At 39.6% G+C, this 21,475-nt stretch overlaps 1 protein-coding gene across 1 annotated transcript in view; it reads right to left on the bottom strand.

The window, feature by feature from the left end:
* Positions 1–21,475, bottom strand: part of Arid1b (AT rich interactive domain 1B (SWI1-like)) — a gene marked incomplete at its 5' end in the record, with an annotated part of 413,582 nt that overhangs the window by 16,712 nt on the left and 375,395 nt on the right. Inside the window, 6 exon segments of the mRNA XM_013517332.1 lie at positions 3,851–4,023; positions 4,276–4,414; positions 9,719–9,923; positions 12,741–12,950; positions 18,762–18,920; positions 19,644–19,753. Of these exon segments, the coding sequence (XP_013372786.1) occupies positions 3,851–4,023; positions 4,276–4,414; positions 9,719–9,923; positions 12,741–12,950; positions 18,762–18,920; positions 19,644–19,753 (996 nt within the window).

Below are 21,475 nucleotides of genomic sequence, written 5' to 3' on the forward strand. Positions count from 1 at the left end.
CAAAAACTAGCCCACAGGCAAATTAAACATTTTAATGTACAGTAAGTTGTTACTGATGCATGATACTATTACTTCTCTTCATTCTACATTATGTGAGGTAAGAGTGGATTAAAATTTTATGTCCTGATGAATTCTGTTAGGCTGGCAGTGAGGCAAATGCTGAAGCCTGACATGGTAACAGTGCCTGTCATTGGGCAGTGTGCTTCCACCCACTTTACCCTCTGACCTCATGGCAGCTTGTGGTAGAACCAGTTTGAAATTACTTTCCATTTTGTAGATATGAGAACAGACAGAAATCAAATGTCACAAGTTAAGTAGCTTAGTTCCCTAATTTATACAGTTCTTAAAAATCAATAGAAAAAAAGGACAACAAATTAAAAATAGGTGAACCCATTCACAGAAAAAGAACACTAAATGGCCACTCAGTGGAAAGGTATGTGAGCTTACTAATAAATCCTAGTTAAAACAATTATGAGGGCTTGTTTTTTCTTGGTCAATCTAATTGGCAAATATAAAATGGCTGCTAATACTCACTCCTTAGGAAGATAGTGAAAACTCACACACTTGTAGACACTCTTGTTAAGAGCATTAAGCCAGTAGAATATTTACCAGTACTTGCCATGGGACTCTGTCCTTCAAAATCCCAAAAAGCACATCTACTAGTATTCACAGGCTGTGAAGTACCTTTCCACAGTGACTCCGGGCAGGGTCATGTGACTATAGCTGACCAAAAGAGCTCTGGCAAATGTGAGCGGTGCAAAAGAGCTTGCAACTGGGGCACTATCCCCTCGGAAGCTTCTTAGGTCCCATCTGCAGTGTCATGGGCCCCCAAGAAGCTATGTGGAAAGGCCCTATGGGGGAGGTCTCCACTGAAAGTGCCAGCAGTCCCCAAGGGAAGCCTTTTATGACACTGGCCACTCTAGAGACACCCCAGCTCCAGCAGCAGTTTCAGTGTCCTGGCCAACAACACAGAGTGAAGTATTACGCAGTCCATCACAAACCCTTGAGACAGAGTTAAATATTGCTGTTTAGAGCTTCTAAATTTTGAGGTAGTTTGTTTTACTAGATAACTGAGATAGTACAAAGGAAAAATATTTCCTATCACTTGACTGAACAATCCCATTTCTAGGAATCTATTTCATAGCAGGGGCTCCTAGTGTCACTTCAACAATCCCTGCATTTGTGTTTTGAACAACAAAATATTGGGAAACAACCCACCCAGTACTAGAGCATTAGGATGTGGGCATTCAATTAAAAACAATGTTTTGCCTAGCACCTATTAGATCAACGTGTACACATATTAACAGATATGAAAATATATTGTTTAATTAAATGATACACACAATATTATGTTCACTTATATACCATCCACCAGCAGTACTGCAGTGAGGTAAAGAAATGAGCAGGGTGCCACAGGCAGGTGAACAGGCAGGGTCGGCTCCTGACTGTCATGTTCATTATGCTACCACAGCACAGGCCAGTGACACCCACACCAGCCACCTCCTCAGTGGCAGCAACAACGAAGAGCTGGTTTCCACTGATGGCCTAATCAGAGCACTGTCGAGTTCACTACAGAATAAGGCAAGCTAACCAGTGGAAAGCTTTAACACAACAGGGTTTGGGGTGTAAGAAAATCTGTTTCAATTTGGTAGTAAATACACTAATACTGTAAGGTAGCAGGTAAACTGGAATATATTAGGGATGGTATTAAGTCATCTTATCACTTACATGATTGATGAAAACAAATTATATATTCATGGGGTGCCTAGTAAGGTAACCCCACCATCACCTCCCACCCCCAAATTCATTTTTATAAGAACAATTATAGGCACAGAGAAATGTAAGTTTGACTGTCTTCCATAGCATAGAGGCAGGATACTGAAACAGCTCACAATAGATTTTGAGACCAGATTCTAAATATTACTAGTTATTTTTTCTGTTTGTTATTACAACATTTTCAGTCTAAAAATGGGATATAGAAACAAAAAGCACTAATAAAATGTTCTGCCTTGCATCTAGTACTACTAAGGAAAATAGCTACCTCTAACATATGCAAAGTGTTTGACTTTCTGAGCTCATATATTTATTGCATATTCTGCAAAATCTTTGCTTAGAATAAATAGTCCTGAAGCCCTTGAAAGCCAAGAAACTATAAATTACCTTGCTTTATATAACCGTTATCTGAATTATATACAAAATAATCATAAATCTCAGTTGTTTAGTGGTGTATGCCCAATATTAAAATTTTTGAGATGCTTCATTTTCATTTCTCATTAGTCCATATTTATGAAAGCTAAGGCTTTGGACTTTATGCTTGTCTTTACTCAGATAAGATAACAAGAAATTTATGCATCCAAATATCCAAGTACCACACAGGTATCATTATTTAAGGGATCTGAGAATAAGCACACTCATAAAATTATTATTCACAACTTTTTCTGTATTTTTTTTCAGTAATATTCACATCACACCTCAATTTCACAGGACTCAACTGCATTTGGAAGGATGCCAAAAAAGCAGACTACCAGGGTTCCAACTGGAGCTGATCTGCTAAGAGGGGAGCTAACAGGGCAATGGCTCAGCCACAATCTCATAGAAGATTCAGCCTTAGCAAACATAACGGAATAGCTTCCCCTGCTGTGTCCTAATGTCACCAGAAACTCTCCTCCACTTTCTTCTTCAATGAGCTCATTAATCCCACAGTGGCAGGCACTGTTTCTATGTTCAGTGGTCCACAATCACACCTAATTCCAACCTCTGCCCAGCTTCCAGACATGCAGGGCACCACTCAGCAACTTCATTCCCTCTCGATCCTGCTCCTTCTCCAGCTGTCCTCATTGTAACCAGATATGTCTTTCCATCACCATCACTGAGCTCTGCAGCACCAATGTCCAATCCACTGGTACCTCTAAAACATGTAACAGTGGTTCTTTCTGCACTGCTGGTCTCTCTGTTATCTCTCTCCCTAACCTACTGCATCCCCTCCATCCACCCTCACCTCTTTCAATGCATGCTCCATAGTGGTCAGTTATTTACTTATTTTCACAGAAATCAAGTCATTACATTCTCCACATAACATCTCTCGCCTGGTAAAAAACAAAACGAAACAAAACAAACAAACCCAAACTCATTAATTTGCCATAAAGGACGAAAGACTCTGGCCCCAAATGCCTAGTACCCTCAGCCTGCGTGCCCCATGTTCACTATACTCCAGGAACTTGTTCTCTCCTGCCAGGGCTCCTGCTCTCTTTGATTTTCCTCATCCTCACTCTTTAGGTCACAGTAGATAACTTTCACCTTCTCAGAACCCTCCCCTCCGACTAGCTGACCTCCTAGATTCCCAGCCTCTCACTGTCACACTGAGCATCACTGCTACCTGTATCCGTTTTTACTTTTCTTCTACAGACCATGATCTTTAATTACACATTTGCAGTTAAGTTATATTTGGACATGTTTTATTTCTCCCCAAGATGCTGCTAGTTGAAAATAGAGACTACTTGTGATTTACCTCTATGTTACCTAGCATGCAGCACTGTCCTGGCTCACACTGACACAACAACAATGCTGGTGATGCATAAATGCATGGTGATGCATGCTTTCACGTGGCTGCTCACCACTCTTCCTCAGTCCGCATGTACATGGGTTTAACTAATCCTCACAACACCTTTGAAGCAAGCCTTGTTATTTATCCAATTTCTGGGTGAGGAAAGTAAGGCACAGAGATGCTAAGTACTTTTTCCAAGGGCACAGACTTAGGGTAGCAGTGTGGAAGCTGTTGAACCCCAAGATACTCTGAAGAATAGGTGCAATGGTTATAGAGCAGCAGAGAGGTGACATCCCTTGACTATACCTTTTCTCATTCCACCAAAGGGGTCCTTGTTGGGTTCATAGGGCATCCTGCCCATCATGTCTGGCATGCTCATGCCCTGTTGGTATGGGGCATTTGGAGTCATGGAATTCCTTTTTGGGAATGATGAATCACTCACATCTGAGAATGGGTCATGCACACTGATTGTACTGCTTCTGAAGAGATAAAAAATGAAAGCTTAATGATATTACAGGAGTTACCTCTAAAAATACTAGAAAATAAACCAATCTTGAAATTTATAAATGTAAAAGCCATCCAAAATAAAGTACATGAGTAAAACTACTACTGATTCATATTTTAAAATTCACTGGAAAAATCATTTTTGTTTTCTATGAAGTCTGCTCCAGAAAAATCAAAAGACAAAACAAATCTGATTTTGTATGGCTCATTGTGTTCTCCGAACATACCTTCCACCTTGCATTGGGGCAATCTGTCCATGAGGGGTGGAAGCTGGCGTAGGTGGCTTCAGGTCACCAGGAACCTCTGCCATAGAGTTGCTGCCTGTTGACTGTGGCGTCTGTGGGCCTTGCAAGGATCCTGAGTTAGCTGAAATGGTCAAGGGAAACGGGGAGAGAGAGAAACCAGAGGTTATTAAGGAAGCCCATTCTTATATATGTAAAAGCAAGAATTTAAAATAAGGGCCCATCTACTAGAAATACTAACCTCTACTGTGGATAATAATGTACTAAAATACTGTTACGCTTTTTATGGTGAAAATTAGTATGAGTTTTTTTGAGTGTGTGTATGGGTGCAGCATTGAACTTAGGACCTCACACATGCTAGGCAAGTGCTCCATTACTGAATCTCAGCCCTTAGTAAGTTTTTTGGGTAAAATATTTGGAAGTACACTTCATTTGTAAGCCATAACACACATTTAAATCTTTTGATAGGATAATTGTTTTTCTGGGTATTTATCCCAAGAAAGTAATGTAATAAAAAGAAGGTATTATTAGGCATTAAAATCTTTATTTCAGTGTTGTTTACACTGGAGATATTCAATGTAAATTAAGGGGATGAAATTTTTGGTACCTCAATTAATGGACTATTATGCCGTTTTAGAAATAAATTAGCTTCTAGTCTTGGGCAATGAGAAATGTGTAGTTGACAAGCAGTAATACAAATTAAAACTGTGCTTTATGTTATTTTAATACCACCCAAAACCTGGATATCTATTGTCTATTCTGTCTCTCTCCCTCTCCCCTCCTTTCTGCGCCACCCCCCGCCCCAACTGCAGTACTGGGGATTTATCCTAGCTTCTTGTGCATGCTAGGGAAACACTCTCCCACTGACCTACATCCACAGCCTTAACATGCTTTTTTTTTGAGCTATGAAATCAGATTTATTATTAAAAGACACAAGTCATACTGGGTTTGAGATTTTAATGTTGCTGTTGGGTTCTGAGATTTTTGCTTTAACTATAATTACATTAAAATAACACAGATCAGAATTGAGCAGTTTGTACAAGACTCAAGCAGGACAACCGAAAAATTAACTTTGCAAAACAATGTATTCTGTGGTCTCCTAACATAGTCCTTAACACGCTAGTTGTGCAAAACTTACTTGCTTGGTTTATTGATTAAGCAAATACCTACTGAATGAATAATGGGCCTACTGTATTTCAGGTTCCTTTGTAATACCTGGACATGCAAGTCCTACAAACTAACAAGGTGAGAGTCCCTGCCCTCATGGAGAACACAATCAACACATTTAGAACTGTAACCAACATAGAATTACTACTAATGAAAAAAACAACATTTCCACATTACTGGTTATACTTCCTTTCCTCTGAAGTGCCCAAGCCTCACTAAATTACCACTATTCACATTTTACCTCAGAGGAAATGGAGGCTAAACAAGTCCTATGTTACAGAGTAAACTATGGAGTTAGAAATAGAAATGAATATCACATCTACTTAGAAAGTCTCAGCCAGGTACAGACACTTCAGACATTTCTAGCCAGATCAGGGCTGTTGGTTTCTGGTCCGATATGTGACACTGTCCTGTGTGCAAATTCTTAGACACGTGGGAAAGACCATCCACTAATGCAGGTATTTAAGAACTAATGCCGGCTTACATACCAAACTTCGGTGAAATCTCAAAAATGCATATTAAAAAGTAGACTATAATAAAAGAATAAAGTGGTCTGTTATACATTTGTAAGGGTAATGCAGACACAGTGCTGCAGATGAGAAACTATCTGCTTCTTAAATCAGGCACAGACTCCACACCAGCCTGGACAGCTTCCCTGGAAACATGCCTTATGAGACTGATTTCAGAATAAGTATTATTTACAAGTATTCACATTTACAGCTAATAAAAAGAAAGAAAAAATTCTTTTTTCTTGCCAGTGTTTTTCTTTTCCTTTCAGGGCAAAAAAAAAAAAAAAAAAAAAAAAAATGAATGCAACTTCTTGCAACTCCATTAATAGAGGCTGGTACTGCTCTCTAGGACATCCCTACCTTTTGCCAGAAGCTACAAATGTATACTCTAAAGTAAACAATGGAAAGGTTACTTAAGGTTAAGCACATTCACACACTGCAGACAGAACAGCCAGACTCCTACAGCCAGAACGTAATTTACACTGCATGAACCTGATGCCCTAGTTCTGGTGGGTAGAGGTGTAGGGGTGTGGGGAGAAGGTTGGGGGGAACAGCTGATGTGTCCCAGCTCTTCTGACTAGAGGTCAACCAGAGGGCACCTTTGTTTATATCCGACCCTCTTTCTCATTTATCTTCCACTGAGGATTCCCTAGTTGGATTCATGACAGTTTTTGTGACATCATCCGTCAGCTAATAATAGAAATTCAGTCAGCCACCTGCCAGTAAAGATGGATAGGTTTTTGGTTACAGACTTACTAATTGAAAGTGCAGCTTCCTTGTCCCTCCCTGCCTGACTCCTCCCAGGTGGCCTTTGAACTCCCTCCTCCCCACAGCCTGTAGGGCCACCTGGGGTGGTGATGCCTGGATTGGAACTCCTCCACAACTCCTACAGGTTCAGTGTGAGGAGATCTCACAGGTGCTTTAGAGAGGTAGCTCCTACCCCAAGGCCTAGATTCCTTTTGATGCACCTGGAGGTCCAGTGTGCCTCTCCAATGTGGCCCCAAAGGTATGTCATGTCTCCAGTGATCAACCATATTGAAGTCTGGATCCATAAGAGCTGCATCAAATCAAAACCAGACCAGAGATCCATGACTTGTGGTGCTCTGAGAATATAGGCACATGATTTAGGATTTCAATTGGTTCAGAAACCATTAGGAAAAAATTAGGACTGTTTCTTATGAATCTTTTTAGTTTGCCTGAATGTGTTAGTAAGGAATAAACTATAATTTATATTCTTAGGGTAAAAATGACTTCTAAAAACACTTACTTTTGATGAAAATTAGATTTTAAAGATTATATAATAAATGAGATCCTGACATGGAAAACAGAATAATTTATTTTCCTTCTTTGACAATAAAAATATTTCAGAGACACTTTCCTCAATGATGGTCCAAAAATGAGAGATGCTACCTGATGTGGGTATGGGTAAAAGGTCTGGGTCTGGACTGTAGGGACTTTGATGTTTACTTTCCGCTCTCTGGTCTCGGTGAGGTCTGGAGCACTCTGTAGGGGGCTCTCCAGGTTAGGCACTGACTTCGCGGTTAAGACCAGGAGATTTGCTCCTACTGCCTCCTATGTTACAGGAGAGACCCCGGCTCCATCCGCACCAAGAAGTGCATGTGCAATCCAGTCTCTTCTGTGCCATTAAAATGATAATCCTGCTGTAAAGGCAGCAGTTTAGAAAAGGGGAAAGGAAAGCATCAGCTATTAGGAGAACAAGGCCTCTGCCTTCTGGAGGATCTGTGCCTCGGCAGGGCTTCCTGTACTAGGGCTGAGACACGCTGTGAGAGCTATTCTCCCTGCACAACTGCAGACCATTCAGGGACACAAGTTCTTTCCTGGCAAATAAAATACACGCTTAGATCTTTGCAGACATCACCACTTTTGTCCCTACACCCCACTGGGTTTTTATTTTGGAAAAATAGTTTCAGAGCTGTTCACAGGCAGCTTCTTTCATTCTGTGAACTGAATATAATGTGTGATTTAAAAAATTCTATTTCTCAGTTTTTCAGGTACACCCTAAGTGGCAAAGACTCAGAATCCTGATGGGTGGGGTTAGTCTGGAGGATTTCTCTCTACTGGGAATTTATAGATCTAAAGTTAGGTGTATTCACTGCAAGTGCACTTTGGGCATAAATATATTTACATGAGCCGCTCTGATTGGCAAGGGCAGTTTGTTAACTGAGACAACAGCTAGAGGAAACCATTAAAAGGGAAATGACTTTGTTTTCTGGCTTCTAGGCATAAACACTTGATTTGTCATAAAAGCATTTCGATACAGGACCAGTGGCCAAATACACACAGAGAATGGAGAAATTTACCTGCATTAACTCACCATGGCAAACTAAGGACGACACCAATTTATTCCTGCCACTAATATCACAATTTTCAGGGTATATGACTTGGTAATTTCTAATTTGGAATCCTAATAGAAAGAACAAAGGCCAGCGGGAGAGCCATAAGGAACGACAGATCTCCCAACAGCAAGGCAGAGAGGCAGGGAGACACAGGCAGCAGTATCTGCGCCTGTGGGCATGGAGGTGTGACCTGTATGCCCTGTTCTGGCTCTGGCCTGGGCCACAGCTGATGGGAATTTCAGAAACAGGCCATAGGGGTCTTTACCATGGCAGCTCATAAATTCCCTCAGTGAGAACTTGCTGGGCAGGGGACACAGAAAACTAAGTCCAAATTTTGTTTTGCTACAGTATATATCTAAGTGCTATGGGCTGAGGCAGAGCTGGTACAACCTACTTCTTAGGCCTACAGGACGGCACTGTGCAGTTAGACGGAACACTCAAAAATTCTTGTAGAGAAATACAGGCATATAGCTCAGAATCCAAAGTCTAATTTGATTAAATAAGGTAAAGCAGAAAAACAGTGCTTTCAAAGTGCTGACTGCAAATGGCAATATCCCAAATTTATTGTTTCTTCCTTAAAGCACTGCCAAGGTGGAATCTTAGTGTTGTTTTAATTTGCATTTCTCGAATGACTAATTGGATAAGAAAATTATGGTACTTTTATATAATGGAATATTACTCAGCTGTAAAGAAAGATAAACTCGAGGCCTTTATATTTAAATGGTCACAACTAGAGACCATACTCATAAGTGAAATAAATCAAACATACATGTGCAAGCACCGCATTGTGTCACTAGTGTAAAACTTGAAAGAGTTAATTTAAACTCGGAGGTATGATAGACACTGTGAAATGATAGGAAACCACCGAAGAGTAAAGGGCTTCTGGGATGTGGGAAAAGAGAAGGGAAAGAAGGAGAAATTTTGTATGTACGTATATACAGGATAGATAACATGGTTGTTCTTCTATCTGCTGTTTCTATGCTGAAAGAAACTGTCAATGAGTCTTTGGTTGACCAGTATTGCATGTCTATATCTGTTTTCATGAGAAGCCACTTTGAAGATATCAATATGTAATACAACCACCATTGTTAATTCCCTACCACTTTGTTTGGAACTCTGTATTGTCTGTATTGTGCTTGTGATATGTTGTAAAATGTTGTATGTCTGTTAATGTTTCCCTCCTTTTATCCTTAAAATAAAAAAAAAAAAAAAAAAAGCACTGCCAAGGGGAGGAGGTCCAATCAAATAACAAAATGAGACCCTACTTGCCCCGGAAAATCCAAAGTCCTCTCTCAGCTTTACTTCTCTGCCCTCCCTGCATGGCTGTCCAGCCTCCAGCTCCTGCCATGTGCTGCCACTGGCTTTCCTTGGCCCAGCTGTAGCACTGCCACTTACCAGGAGATGGCGGCTGAAGCTTGGGCTGCTTCTTTGTGTCCCCTGTGCTGAAGACTTCTGGTGGGGGCTCCTCCCCTCTCTCAATCTTGCACTCAAAGGCAAAAAGGTACTGAATATACTGCTTTTTCAGGGAGCTTGCTGCGCTGCTTGAAGTGCCAACATTTAGGTTGGTTGCCAGCTCACGCCACTTCTTGTTTTTATTAACCTAGAAAAGAAAAAAAAGGCAGGATCATTGGTTTGCAGCAAAGTGGCTTGTTTAAAGCCAAGAGACAAAAAAGCACTTAATGTCTTGGTTTACTTTTTTTCATTTGCCTCTTTTAACTAATGTTCATTATTCCCACTCAGTAGTGCACAGACAGCATTCACAGTTATAAAGTCATTAAGGAACCTGCTGATCACTACAGAAAGGCACACTTGCCAGTCTTCCGCTGGCTGCATCTCCGAGAGCCTCACACAGGCTCTTCCTGAGCTGCTCCTCGCGCAAATGGACATGCCCACTCACACTCACTCATATCCCACCGCTAATTAAGAAGAGTGCCTAAAAACTAATTTAAAGAGCAACGACAGCACTGTTTTGCAGTTCAAATGTTTGAACATTGATACAAAAATAATGCTTCCTCCCACCAGCTCCCAGGTGGCCCATGACACTGGCTTTGTCCCTCTCTGTCCCTCACTGAGCAGTGGCTGTGAAACTATGGCACGTGTGCTGAGGCAGCCTGTGTCGCTGAAAGCTCTGAAAGGTCTGCCATCATTGCTCTAGAGGCTTCTTGTGGCACAGGGAAAGGCAGATGAGACTTCTTCACCAAATGTTGCCAACTTCAAATCCCAACACAGTGCTATCACTCCCCATGGGGGCTGTTTCTCCAGTAGTCAGCAACTATGGCAGGGACACATCTTTATTTTGTGTATGCTGTGCAAGACTATCTAGTGTCTGATTCCACTCAGGCTGGGGATAGCACCATTGAAGGGGAGAGGAAGTAAAGAGGTGAGAAGGGTCCAGAAGTGTTACATAGATATTTGGGACACTATTTCAGCCTTTTCATTCCTTCCTGGGGACAGGTTACAAAAGGTTAAACATATGAATGAAACAAGAAGACTGGCAAATAACTTGGGAAAGGCTGTGCCTTTTGATGTCTGCTCTGTTGCATAACAAGGTAATGGTTAAAGGGACAGTGACTTTTGATGAAATATTTACTTTCTGGATTCAAACTTTCTCATAAAGTTCTTTAACTTCATTTACTTAGACTAAATGGAACATAATACACAAATCATGGAATGCTCAGGGACACATCTCTCTTGGCTCTTAATACAAAGCTGCAAAGAGTATGCCTAGGACTTTCTTAGAAACTGTAAACATGCTGCTTGGGACACCCTGAGAAGAAAGGCTTTGAGCGCATCTGTGTATGGGTGCAGCAATCTGCTCTGAAGTGTATTGAATGCCCCTTCAGTAGAAAGTGAAATAGGATGTGGGATACTGCCTCCCATGTTCTCCACCTACATGCAAGCCAACCAGATTTTTATGTGCAGACTTGATAATATACATTGCTGGGGCAGTCAAGTAAGGTAGCCAGTAAACAGCTACATTACACTGGCCTGATGAATGACATCTAACTGTGTCATACTCTTGTTGATTTTTAAGTCTCTGTCACAAGAGTAGGTGCAGGGGAGTCCAAGGGCAGAGTGAGGAGGTGGGAGGTTCAGGTGTGGGTCAAGAATTATGCCTGGGTCACACCCTCTGCTGATGACCACACACATGAGGTCTGCATCACAAAATTTCACATCTGATAAGGCTGGGCCCTAAAGCTAGCTCAAGATATAGGCCTCAGTTCTCCCATGGGATGGTTAGTATCTACATGAAGGGCTCAAAATTCCTCCTGTAAGCCCCAGAAGAGCAGTATTGAGATACAGGAGGCCTCCAGTGACACTCCAGTGAGAACTCATCCCTGACTAGTAAGTGACTTCTGTAACCTTGGTGGGGTATTAGTTCTGCCTATTACTAGGGACACAGGCTGCTTTAATATGGGTGTGGAGTCAGGTGGACAGCTTTAAAAAGTTGTCCAGGTGATTTTTAGACAACTAGTATGGAGAACTACTGGGAGATGGGAAAAGTGTATGTTTTGGACTCAGAAAGACCTGGTCCAGGTCCAGAAAGACCTGGACCATACCACATGAATGTCCTTAGGCCATTACATTATTGTACTTTATCCAGAGTCTCCTTATCTATTTTCTGCAGGTATAAAACAGTAAAGACCACAGTAAGATACCAGTGCAGTGATGGTCCCATCTGTTTCTATGACAAGACACATCCATACCAACTAGACTCCTTACTGAAAAATGGTGGGTTAGGGTGAGCAAAGTGGCATGCCTAGGGCACGAGATTTTGGGGGTACTCACTGTGGGCTATGCAATTACCAGTAGGCATGTGCATAACCCATGATGAGCATCTCCCTCAATTCTGCATGTGGGTGCCTCCCCTGCCACTCTGACTCCAGGCCTAGTCTTGCTGAAAAGCAGAGCAATGGCCTTCTCGCTGCCAAAGGATTGTGGATATGGCTTTATTAGTGTGATTTAACTTCTTTAGTAAGTTGTTCTGGATAGAAGGAAATAGTGAATTTGATTTACATATGATCCAGGTAATTAATTCATTCACTTGCAAAATATTTCTGCTTTCTACAAACTCATAGCAGATTCCAGAGATTTCTAGAGCTGCCAGAGAACCTAAAGAAAAATCTAGTGTAACTGTCTGATTTTTCAGATAAAGAAACTGGGGTCCAAACAAATGACTTGGTGTGTGAACATTGGAGTTGGTGGCAGAGCCAGGGACCCCAACTCTTTCCTCTTCCAGCACATATATACAGGTCTGAGGTTACTTTCCACAGGCTTTGCTTTTCCTTTGTGAGAAAAAACTGATTCCACATATTACAAAACAAAACAAAACAAAACAAAACAAAACAAAACAAAACAAAACACTTCCTGTCAGGGCCTATCTGTAGTGCCACCTTCTTCATTCGCCCGTTCTTACCTGTGCCAAACCTCCAATCTCTTTGACGCAAACATACAGTCGGAACAGGTCCAGGGGCTTTTTGCCCACTGCGGGCAGACTGGACACAGGGGAGCCCCTCTCTTCCATGAAAGTCAGGTAGCGGTCGACCCACAGCTTCCTCTCTGGCTCATTCCCCAGCTCATACACCTTTGTGATCTTCTCCCCTGTGGTGGTGGATGAGCTGGACTTCTGGTGCCAGAAGGAGCATGTGGTGATGCGGGATGGAGGGCGGGGGGAAGGGAAGAAGGTGAGAAAAAGGCAATGAGCTAACAAATACAAGAAGAAGATTATCAAACTATTGCTATCACACAACAATTAGGAATGAAGGCTACTAGTTCAGGCACAAATTATACATTTTCTTAATTAAGAATTTACTTCTGACTTTTAAATAAAAGGGCCCAAACTCCCCCTTTGAGACATTTAAAAAAACTAAACCAAAATAAACAAAATCTTTTTAACTTTGATAAGCATTGAATCCCAGAAGGCAAGATTTCAATAAAGTCTTGTGTAATTTTAACAAATAAAATAGTGCTAACTCAGAGAATGGTCAAAGTGAATTAAAAATTTCACATGTAATATCACAGAGCTCTCAAACTGAATGCACTCCTAATTTTTCTTATCAAAATTAGAATAGCTAATGTGTGTCTTCATGAAAACCTTAAATTATGGGGAGGAGCAAATATACAGTCCTTGTTGAAAAATATAAGGTGGGCTGCAAGGCAGAGCAACCATAGTATGGCTCCAAGCTTACTGGAGAGCTTTACATATAAATGGCTGGCCAAAGCTTTGGCACTTTATAACTAGCTTTCATTACTCATAATTTCCTACACTTCTCTATCAACGTAAGGTATTGCTAGATAATTATTACAATAGATTTCTTAACATATTACTTTGGAATCTATGCTTAAATTATTTATTGACCACATCCTCAGTACATCTATGGATAAAGACATTTCTTTTTATGCACATGTGTTGATGCGCTCCTGTGGCTCATACAGATACTCTAATTCTTGGTCTTTTATATACCTGATTATATTTGATACTAAAATATCACCTGGAGTCAACCCTCTGGATTATATCATCTCCACAGGTAACACAGCCCTAAATAGTCCAACTATATTTCTTTCCCATCTTTTATATCTCTATTCATGTTATAATATGTATATATTTGTAGCATTTGCAATACCAAGGTTACTGTGCAAAATCACTGCAAAATTCTCAATAAAGATTTCCCTGGGCCAGGGATACAGGTCAACATCATAAGCATTTGCCTGGCAAGCACAAGGTCCTGAGTTCAATTCCTGGTACCAAAAAAAAAAAAAAAAAATCCCCTGAAAGAAGAATTTATTTCATTTATTTACTAGGCTATCATTGGCAATACAGAGCCATTATTTTAAGTGGAGGTCTTAAATTTTCCCTTCTCTTCTTCTTAACTTAGCATGGCATAGTTTAAAACATACTTTTCAAATTCAGGAGGTTCAGTAACATGATAGCCATTGAGGTTAGACATTACCTTGTCTCTCAAAGTGATCCCTAGTAAAAGTCGGGCTCTAAGAAAGGACACCTAAAGATACAGATCTCAGAGCTGGTGGAGTAGACACTTTCTCTCTAATATGCCATGCTCCAAAGCCATTTTAGTTGAATACTAAGCCTTCAGCTTTAAAATCACTAAGGCATAAAATCTATACATAAAAGACAAAAAAATGTGTAATATAGTTGGTATAAATAAAAGATGAAAAAAATGTGTAATACAGTTGGTATAAATAAAAAATGAGGAATGTTAAAAAATAGTATAGTCTTTTAGAACTAACTTTGGCATTAAGGTTAAGCTTCAAGTCACATAGAAATCACTTTAGATAAAAATGTAAAAAAATATATAAATATTTATAGCTGTGTTTATACAAAATATATACCTTCAGAATATGTAAAAATATATCCAAATGATAAGTATTATATATCCAAGCGATAAGCCTTTAAAACTCATTTTTCACACTTTTATAACTAAGGATTATTTGACTAGAAAAGGAAAGTGAACATCTACACCACATTCCTATATTGTAACACTGTATCTTTAACAAGATGGCTATTATCAGGTAAATGTCACTATTGAACTATTTTTATTTTGGGGAGTTACACTAAAAATAGTGGAACACATTTCTCAAATATGGAAATTTGAAATAGGAACATGAGGGAAAAACATTATCTCCAACAATTAGTGAAACAAAAACATCTTTCATTTTACTTGTGAATAACTCAGAGGGAAAGTTTAAGATTCAATTTAAGGATAAGAGGAATAAAAACAATCATTTCAATTTTAAATTCCTCCAACTAGCTCTTCTAATATACTGGATGTAAGATCCATCTGTCATTTCTGGCCTGATCCTCTCTATAGTGAAACTGGGGAATGATTCCGGATGAATAGTTAATCATGAACAGAGGAACAGGGTGAAGAAATGTTTGCTCCTGCTTTTGAAAGGAGAAAATTCTTACAACTGAAATAGGCCTAAGATAATTATTTACTTGCCCTATCTATCTATAGTTTAACTTCTCTCATCTTTATTAACTAGTGCTATCTCAATTCTCCTAAAATTAGAAAAATAAAATGAAGACAATAGTTTTTAACAGTTTTCCACTGAACAATTTTAAGATCTTCCATGAAGCATTTTTTTATGACACTGTAATGTAGGAAAATGCCTATGCCTATAATGGAAGTGGTCACGCTTCTGTGCAAGCCCTGCAAAGTCCTGGCCCAAGTCCTATGCCACCATCTCACTTTTCTTCCCTTTGCAGCACTTTATTATGCAGTGAGTACAACTATGTTTTGTATGCTGTTATTTGTCTGATACTAGACTTGAAGTTCCTCCTAGTTTAGAACTGTTCACACTTAGCAGCACAGTGTTCTGCAACGATGGCCCTCCATAGGTATTTGTTCTACCAATGCCCAAATAGGTGAAAGAGCACTGACATGTCTGACAGCATTCAATAAGAACCAACAGCTGGTTCAAAAATCCTATATGCAGTATGTCAAAAAGCAAGGTGTGATGTGAATGTGGAGGCAACGTAAGACTACAGGATGAGAAAGGCTCTGCTCACTGTTAGCACCTGACACCTTTACTCCCAGGCCCAAGGTCTGCTCATGAGCCAAATTACTACAGGTCAGGACTGAGGTGTCTGAACAGAGGAAAAGAACATGAAGAAAAACAAGAGGCTCTTGCATGTACATTAACAATCTCTTCACGGACTGGGCTCAACTCATTCCTGACTTGTGCCTAGACAGCAGCCAGGAAGGATCAACCAGATGAAAAGTCTTTACCCACCGAAAAACAGGCAAGCAAATTAACCCTTAGAAAGACTTTTCTGGGCAACTAAGAACCATCCAGACATCTCTGGGTAACTTTTCTGGGTGACTAAGGACTACCTAGTGCTGCTTCAGTGTTGTAAAAATTGTGTCCTACTGTTCTGAAACTTACGGAGGCAGGAAAGGAATGGAAAATGCTGAAAAATTTCAGCAAGACAGTCTTATGGAGCCACAAATGTTTTCCCTGTATATATTTTAATTAAGCCAAAAAGTAAATTTTCTCAAGCCTTTCAGGCAGATTTACATTTTGCAGTCTTTACCATATGCTTGGTTTTATATATATATATATATATATATATATATATATATTCATGCATGAGTATGTGTATGGACAAACGTTTATTTTTATTTTAGAATGTTTTGTAACAAAACAATACTGGTCTATAGCACCCTGTCAAAGCAACAGCAGCTTTTTTATTTTCTTCATTTCAGGCCTGCTGTTAGAAAGGCTTTATTAAAGACACTATTAAGAGCAATTTTGAGCACAAATTGCAGGGGTACCTCAGAAACAACAAGTACATCCGAATTGCATGTATTTGCGGTGATCTGATAGCAGAGATGATATTAAGTCCTTCATTACACTCTCCTTTTGTCCTTTTCCTGAATTATCATCTCATTAAAAAAAAAGTACCATTTTCACAACATATAACAAGAGTTTAACATCTCCTACTTTGGCAAACTCAGCTTCTCTCGTCCTTATCTAACACTACAGTCATAAGTTTGCTTGTAAATTCTCAAATAAAAAACAATGATGGTACAGGAAGAGATGATGTATGCAGAAATACTTTAAAAATTCATGCGCAATTTCAAGCATAATTGTATTGTAATCATAAAATGCAGGCAACAACTTGGTTTGCTTTTTTTTTTTTTTTTTTGGTTTTTCTCTGGTACCGGGAACTGAACTCATGACCTTGCGCATGCCAGGCAGGCGCTTTTGCCGCTGAGCTAAATCCCCAGCCCATTGCTTTTCTTTTATATTTAAGCAGAAAGTAGGGTTCTGACAAGAATTTCCTACAGGTCTCACTGGAGACAATCTGACTAGTAAGTTAGAGTACAGTACCCATCTCAGTGATTCTTTATAATTCTGAGACCTGTAAGATGAATATTTAAACATACAACATGATTTAGTAGCAATTTTTATTTTTAGTAAGTAATCATTCTTAATTATCATTTTAAATTTTAAAGATTATTATTTTCAATCTCTGAAGTTCTCCCTCAGCCAATACACAAATGTTTCTGGAAAGCTATTTAATTTCTACATGTTCACTTAAGCACAATACTGATTCAAAATGCTTTTTCCTATTATCGAGAAAGAAAGAAAACAAAAGAGGGTGGGTTATGGGAAAAATGTCACATAAAATTGGCTGCCTTCTGAGACTCAAAGCAAATAACACAAAGAAATCCAAAGGAAGGGGCCTAGTTCTCCCTTCCCCTTAGCTCTGCTTCACTCAGTGTGGCAAAGTTGAAATACATCTACAGGGAAGGTGAGAACACAGAGGACCCTTCCTTCCTCTGAAAAGGAAAAGGGCTGGTTACATCAGAGCTCCATGTAAACTTCATAAACATTTACTAGAACAATCAATTCTTCAAACCATCAAGCTCTTTCTGTTTAACCCAGTGAATGGATAATTAATAGCAGCCTCTTTTTGGATTGTGACTAGATTGCCAGATCTTGCACAGCGAGGGTCCTCTTCCCTCCAACTCACTTTGCCTGAGCTGTGCTCTTCAATACATCCTCTTACAAAAACTAGCATTTTAATTCAGCCTTCTTGGCAACTAATTGCACGTTAAGTTTTTTTAAAAAGATCTTTTGGTTCCCTATATGAATATAAAATAAAGGTTACTATCACACATTACTCATTTTTTTTTAATGGCACAGAATTAATTTCTTTAAATAGGAAAATAAAAGCTCCACTCTAAGATCAGAAGAACATTAAAGTTTGAATATTTTTGATATGTATATTAACATTTCTGTGACTTAGATATCATATGGAAATCAACACTATTTTTCAAGATTACCAGCAGTCTTGCGCAGAACACCGTTTTTCTTTCTCAATTGACCCCACTGTAGTTATACACTATTAATCTAAAAATTTACATGCACTAATATTTTTATAACTTCATTGTTCATTTCAGATATATGCTCCAAAAATGAAACAGGCTTATGTCATGCTAAACCATACCCAGATTTTGTAATATTTATACATTTGTTTTAGGCAAAGTTTAAGATACTATAGACAGAACAGCCCATGACAAACAAGTCAGGGGACAAATGTGTCATTTACTCCATGACTACTATTAGTTCCCATGTAAGCAGAGAATTAAGATTATTTGAAGGACCCTCCGTGAGTGCACAGCACATGTCTGTGTGGAGGACTCTGGGCCCAGCATCAGGAGTGCATTTTTGTACAGAGATGCTTCATCATACAGCTCCTGTCATTACCAGAAATAACTTCTACAATGCACACAAACTCTACTCATATTGTTACTAATGCAATTATATATAAAGAAAACCTTTTCATGGATTAATAATGAAGAAGTCTTATAAAACAAATCAACAAGCAAGCATTAACGTAGAATTAATTAATTATCCAAAAACCCCCCAAAAAACAAAAAAGTAAAAAACAACCAGAGCCACTTACAGGGCTTGATGGAGTCTTTGGCCAGCCTGGGCTGCTAATGCTATCGCTCTCATCTCCATGAAAGGAGGAGATGCTAGCAGAGCTGGGGGACATTGGGGAAGGGACTGGCAGGTTGCCTGGGGTTGGGGGCTGAGAAATACCCTGAGAGCTGTAGCTATCCTGTGGTAGAGGAATAAAAAAAAAAAAAAAAAGACAAAGGTAGGGCAAACTTTATTTAAAATAACAAAAAATACATCCAGTTTAACAGACTGATTTTTATATATATTTTATATATATATAAAGACACATACAAACACACACACAAACACACATATATAAAGGTATTAAAACAACATTCTTAATTAGTATGATTTGGTAAGTTTGCTGGATGCTGGATAAGGCCACAAAGCCACCATGCTTACTTCAAGCTTACATGGAATGCTAAGCATGGATTACCCCTTATGAAAGGAAGAAAGGAAAAAAAAAAAGGCTGTTCACCTTATTTATCAAATAAGGCAGGAAAGCAAAATATTAAGTATGCTGTTGTTGCTGAGGCGGCCAAAACAGGAAGCTATAAACTGAAGGCAGAGAAAATGGCTGCAAGTATCAAAACCAGGCAAGATCCCCTGCTTCTCCCCACCCCCAAAGCAGTTCTCTTAGGTGGGTCTTGTCCCTCCACCCGCTGCCCCCACCATGAGTTAATGCCGTAAGAACTAGTAACTTTCAGATCCACACCATGAAGGGGGTGGGGAAAGAAAAGAATATGAAAATGCTGTACAAAATGAAGGCATGCAGAAGAGAAGAAAACAAGTGAGAAAAAAAATGTAGCCAACACCAGAGAAAAGATAACAGCAGGGCAGCTCTGGCCAGGCAGTGCCCACACGCATGCAGGGGAGGAAGTACCTTCGACTTGCTCTCAGACTGTGGAGTGCCTTCTTCTTTGCCATCTGCTTTGAGAGGCATGGGCAGTTTGGGTTCACCAGGAGACATCATATCTGCAAGACCCATAGATGCTAATCGAAAACAGGAGAGAGAGTCAGGATTATACATGTGGCTTGTCAGACTGTTTCCTGCCAACATGAATTACTGAAGTGAATGAATGAAGCATATGGAGCCTGAGCTTTCCCTGAAGGAAGGAAAGAACAGAGAAATGATAACTAGGAGAGTACAGATTTCTGAAAGCTGAATGTACCACATTCTGGCGACCCTTCTTCACAGAGAGAGAGAGAGAGAGAAAGAGAGAGAGAGAGAGAGAGAGAGAGAGAAAGAGAGAAAGAAAAAAGACAATAATTCTGTATGTTTTAAATCCAAACCACTGAAGTTCAATTTATATTTTTTTCTCAAAACTATCATAGCTTTATCAGTGTAAGCAACAAGTGGAAAGAAGCTACATGTTTAAATTGCTCATCAAGTATTAAAAACAAATGCTGGGTATGTGTAGCTTTTACTTTAGTATGTGTCTAATTTTCTCAATTCAAATAATCTGCAGTTTGTAAAATTAGTTGGTATTTCTTACTGTCTCCTTTGAAATTCTTATCTATTGTATATGGTCTAGTCTAAAATAAGGGAACATAATCATATGAATGACTTTAAAAACTATGATCAGAAATAAAATTTTGAAGGGAAAGATTTCTAATTACTTTGCAGTGGGGCTGGTATCCTTGGCCTGGCACAGACCCTGCAGTCATGAGCCCTGCCTGGCAGCTCATCACCAGCTCAGATACCCACAGTGGCTCCAGAGCCAACACATTCTCTCTCTAGGCTCAGTAATGCAATCGTCTCCTCTAGGCATTAGATAAAGGCTCACCAGAGAACAACTGCTTCATACATTTATTGCAGACACTAATAGACACTTTCAGGTTAAAAATATGGGTTTTGATTTCTCTTTAAAGGAAGAATAAGACTATAGTAGCGAATCGGTGTAGCTATCCAGGGACTAACAGCTGAATTTCCACAGAACCCCACTGTGAAAACCATCTGCACAACCCTGGGCTGGAGGGGCTGTGAGGGAGACACCAAACAGATGTGTGAAGAACCAAGTGAGATGGGAGGCTAGGGGACAGGAGAGTGAAGGACAAGCCTTACAAAGCAGTGGAAGCCAGAAAACACTACCTATAAAAATAACATGAACCTGAGGTCTATGTGCAGGACTCATCTCACACCCTGAAAAGATAAGTGCTGGCTCATTGAGGCAGGACACAGAACACAGTGTGCCAAGAAACCAAAAAACTACCAGCTTTAAAAAAGGCTCCACAGATTGCCCACTACAAAATGATTATTGCACATATTCATGTATTACTATGTTTTAGAAAATAATTAGTTTTAATTACAGCAGTGAGAGAGTGAGCAGGCTCTGGTGAATTAGCTGGCAAGCTCTCTGGTGCTAATTTGCTAATATCGTTAGCATCACTGCAGGTTGAGACCATAGGTCCTGCCAAAAAAGCCTACCCTGCCACGTGCCTGTAAGTTTACATCAGCATACTCAATAATAAACTCTGAAATCCTGTATTTTCCACAGGCACATTGGCTAGTGTTTCAAAGCCCATTTGCAGCCCAGTCAGCCCTTAAAGTCATCACAACACACACAAATCATAATTAGGATGTTTTTCTTTTTCTCAAATTACTTTCAATACGTAGACTTTAAGAACTGGAACAAAAAGCTTTTTCAAGTGATGCAGCTGCAGAGAAAAATCTATTGGGATCAGCTAAAAATGCTGTTATTTTTGTGAATGTGT

Source organism: Chinchilla lanigera, unplaced genomic scaffold (genome assembly GCF_000276665.1).
Source record: "Chinchilla lanigera isolate Chin_1 unplaced genomic scaffold, ChiLan1.0 scaffold00038, whole genome shotgun sequence".
NCBI classification, from domain to species: Eukaryota; Metazoa; Chordata; class Mammalia; order Rodentia; family Chinchillidae; genus Chinchilla; species Chinchilla lanigera.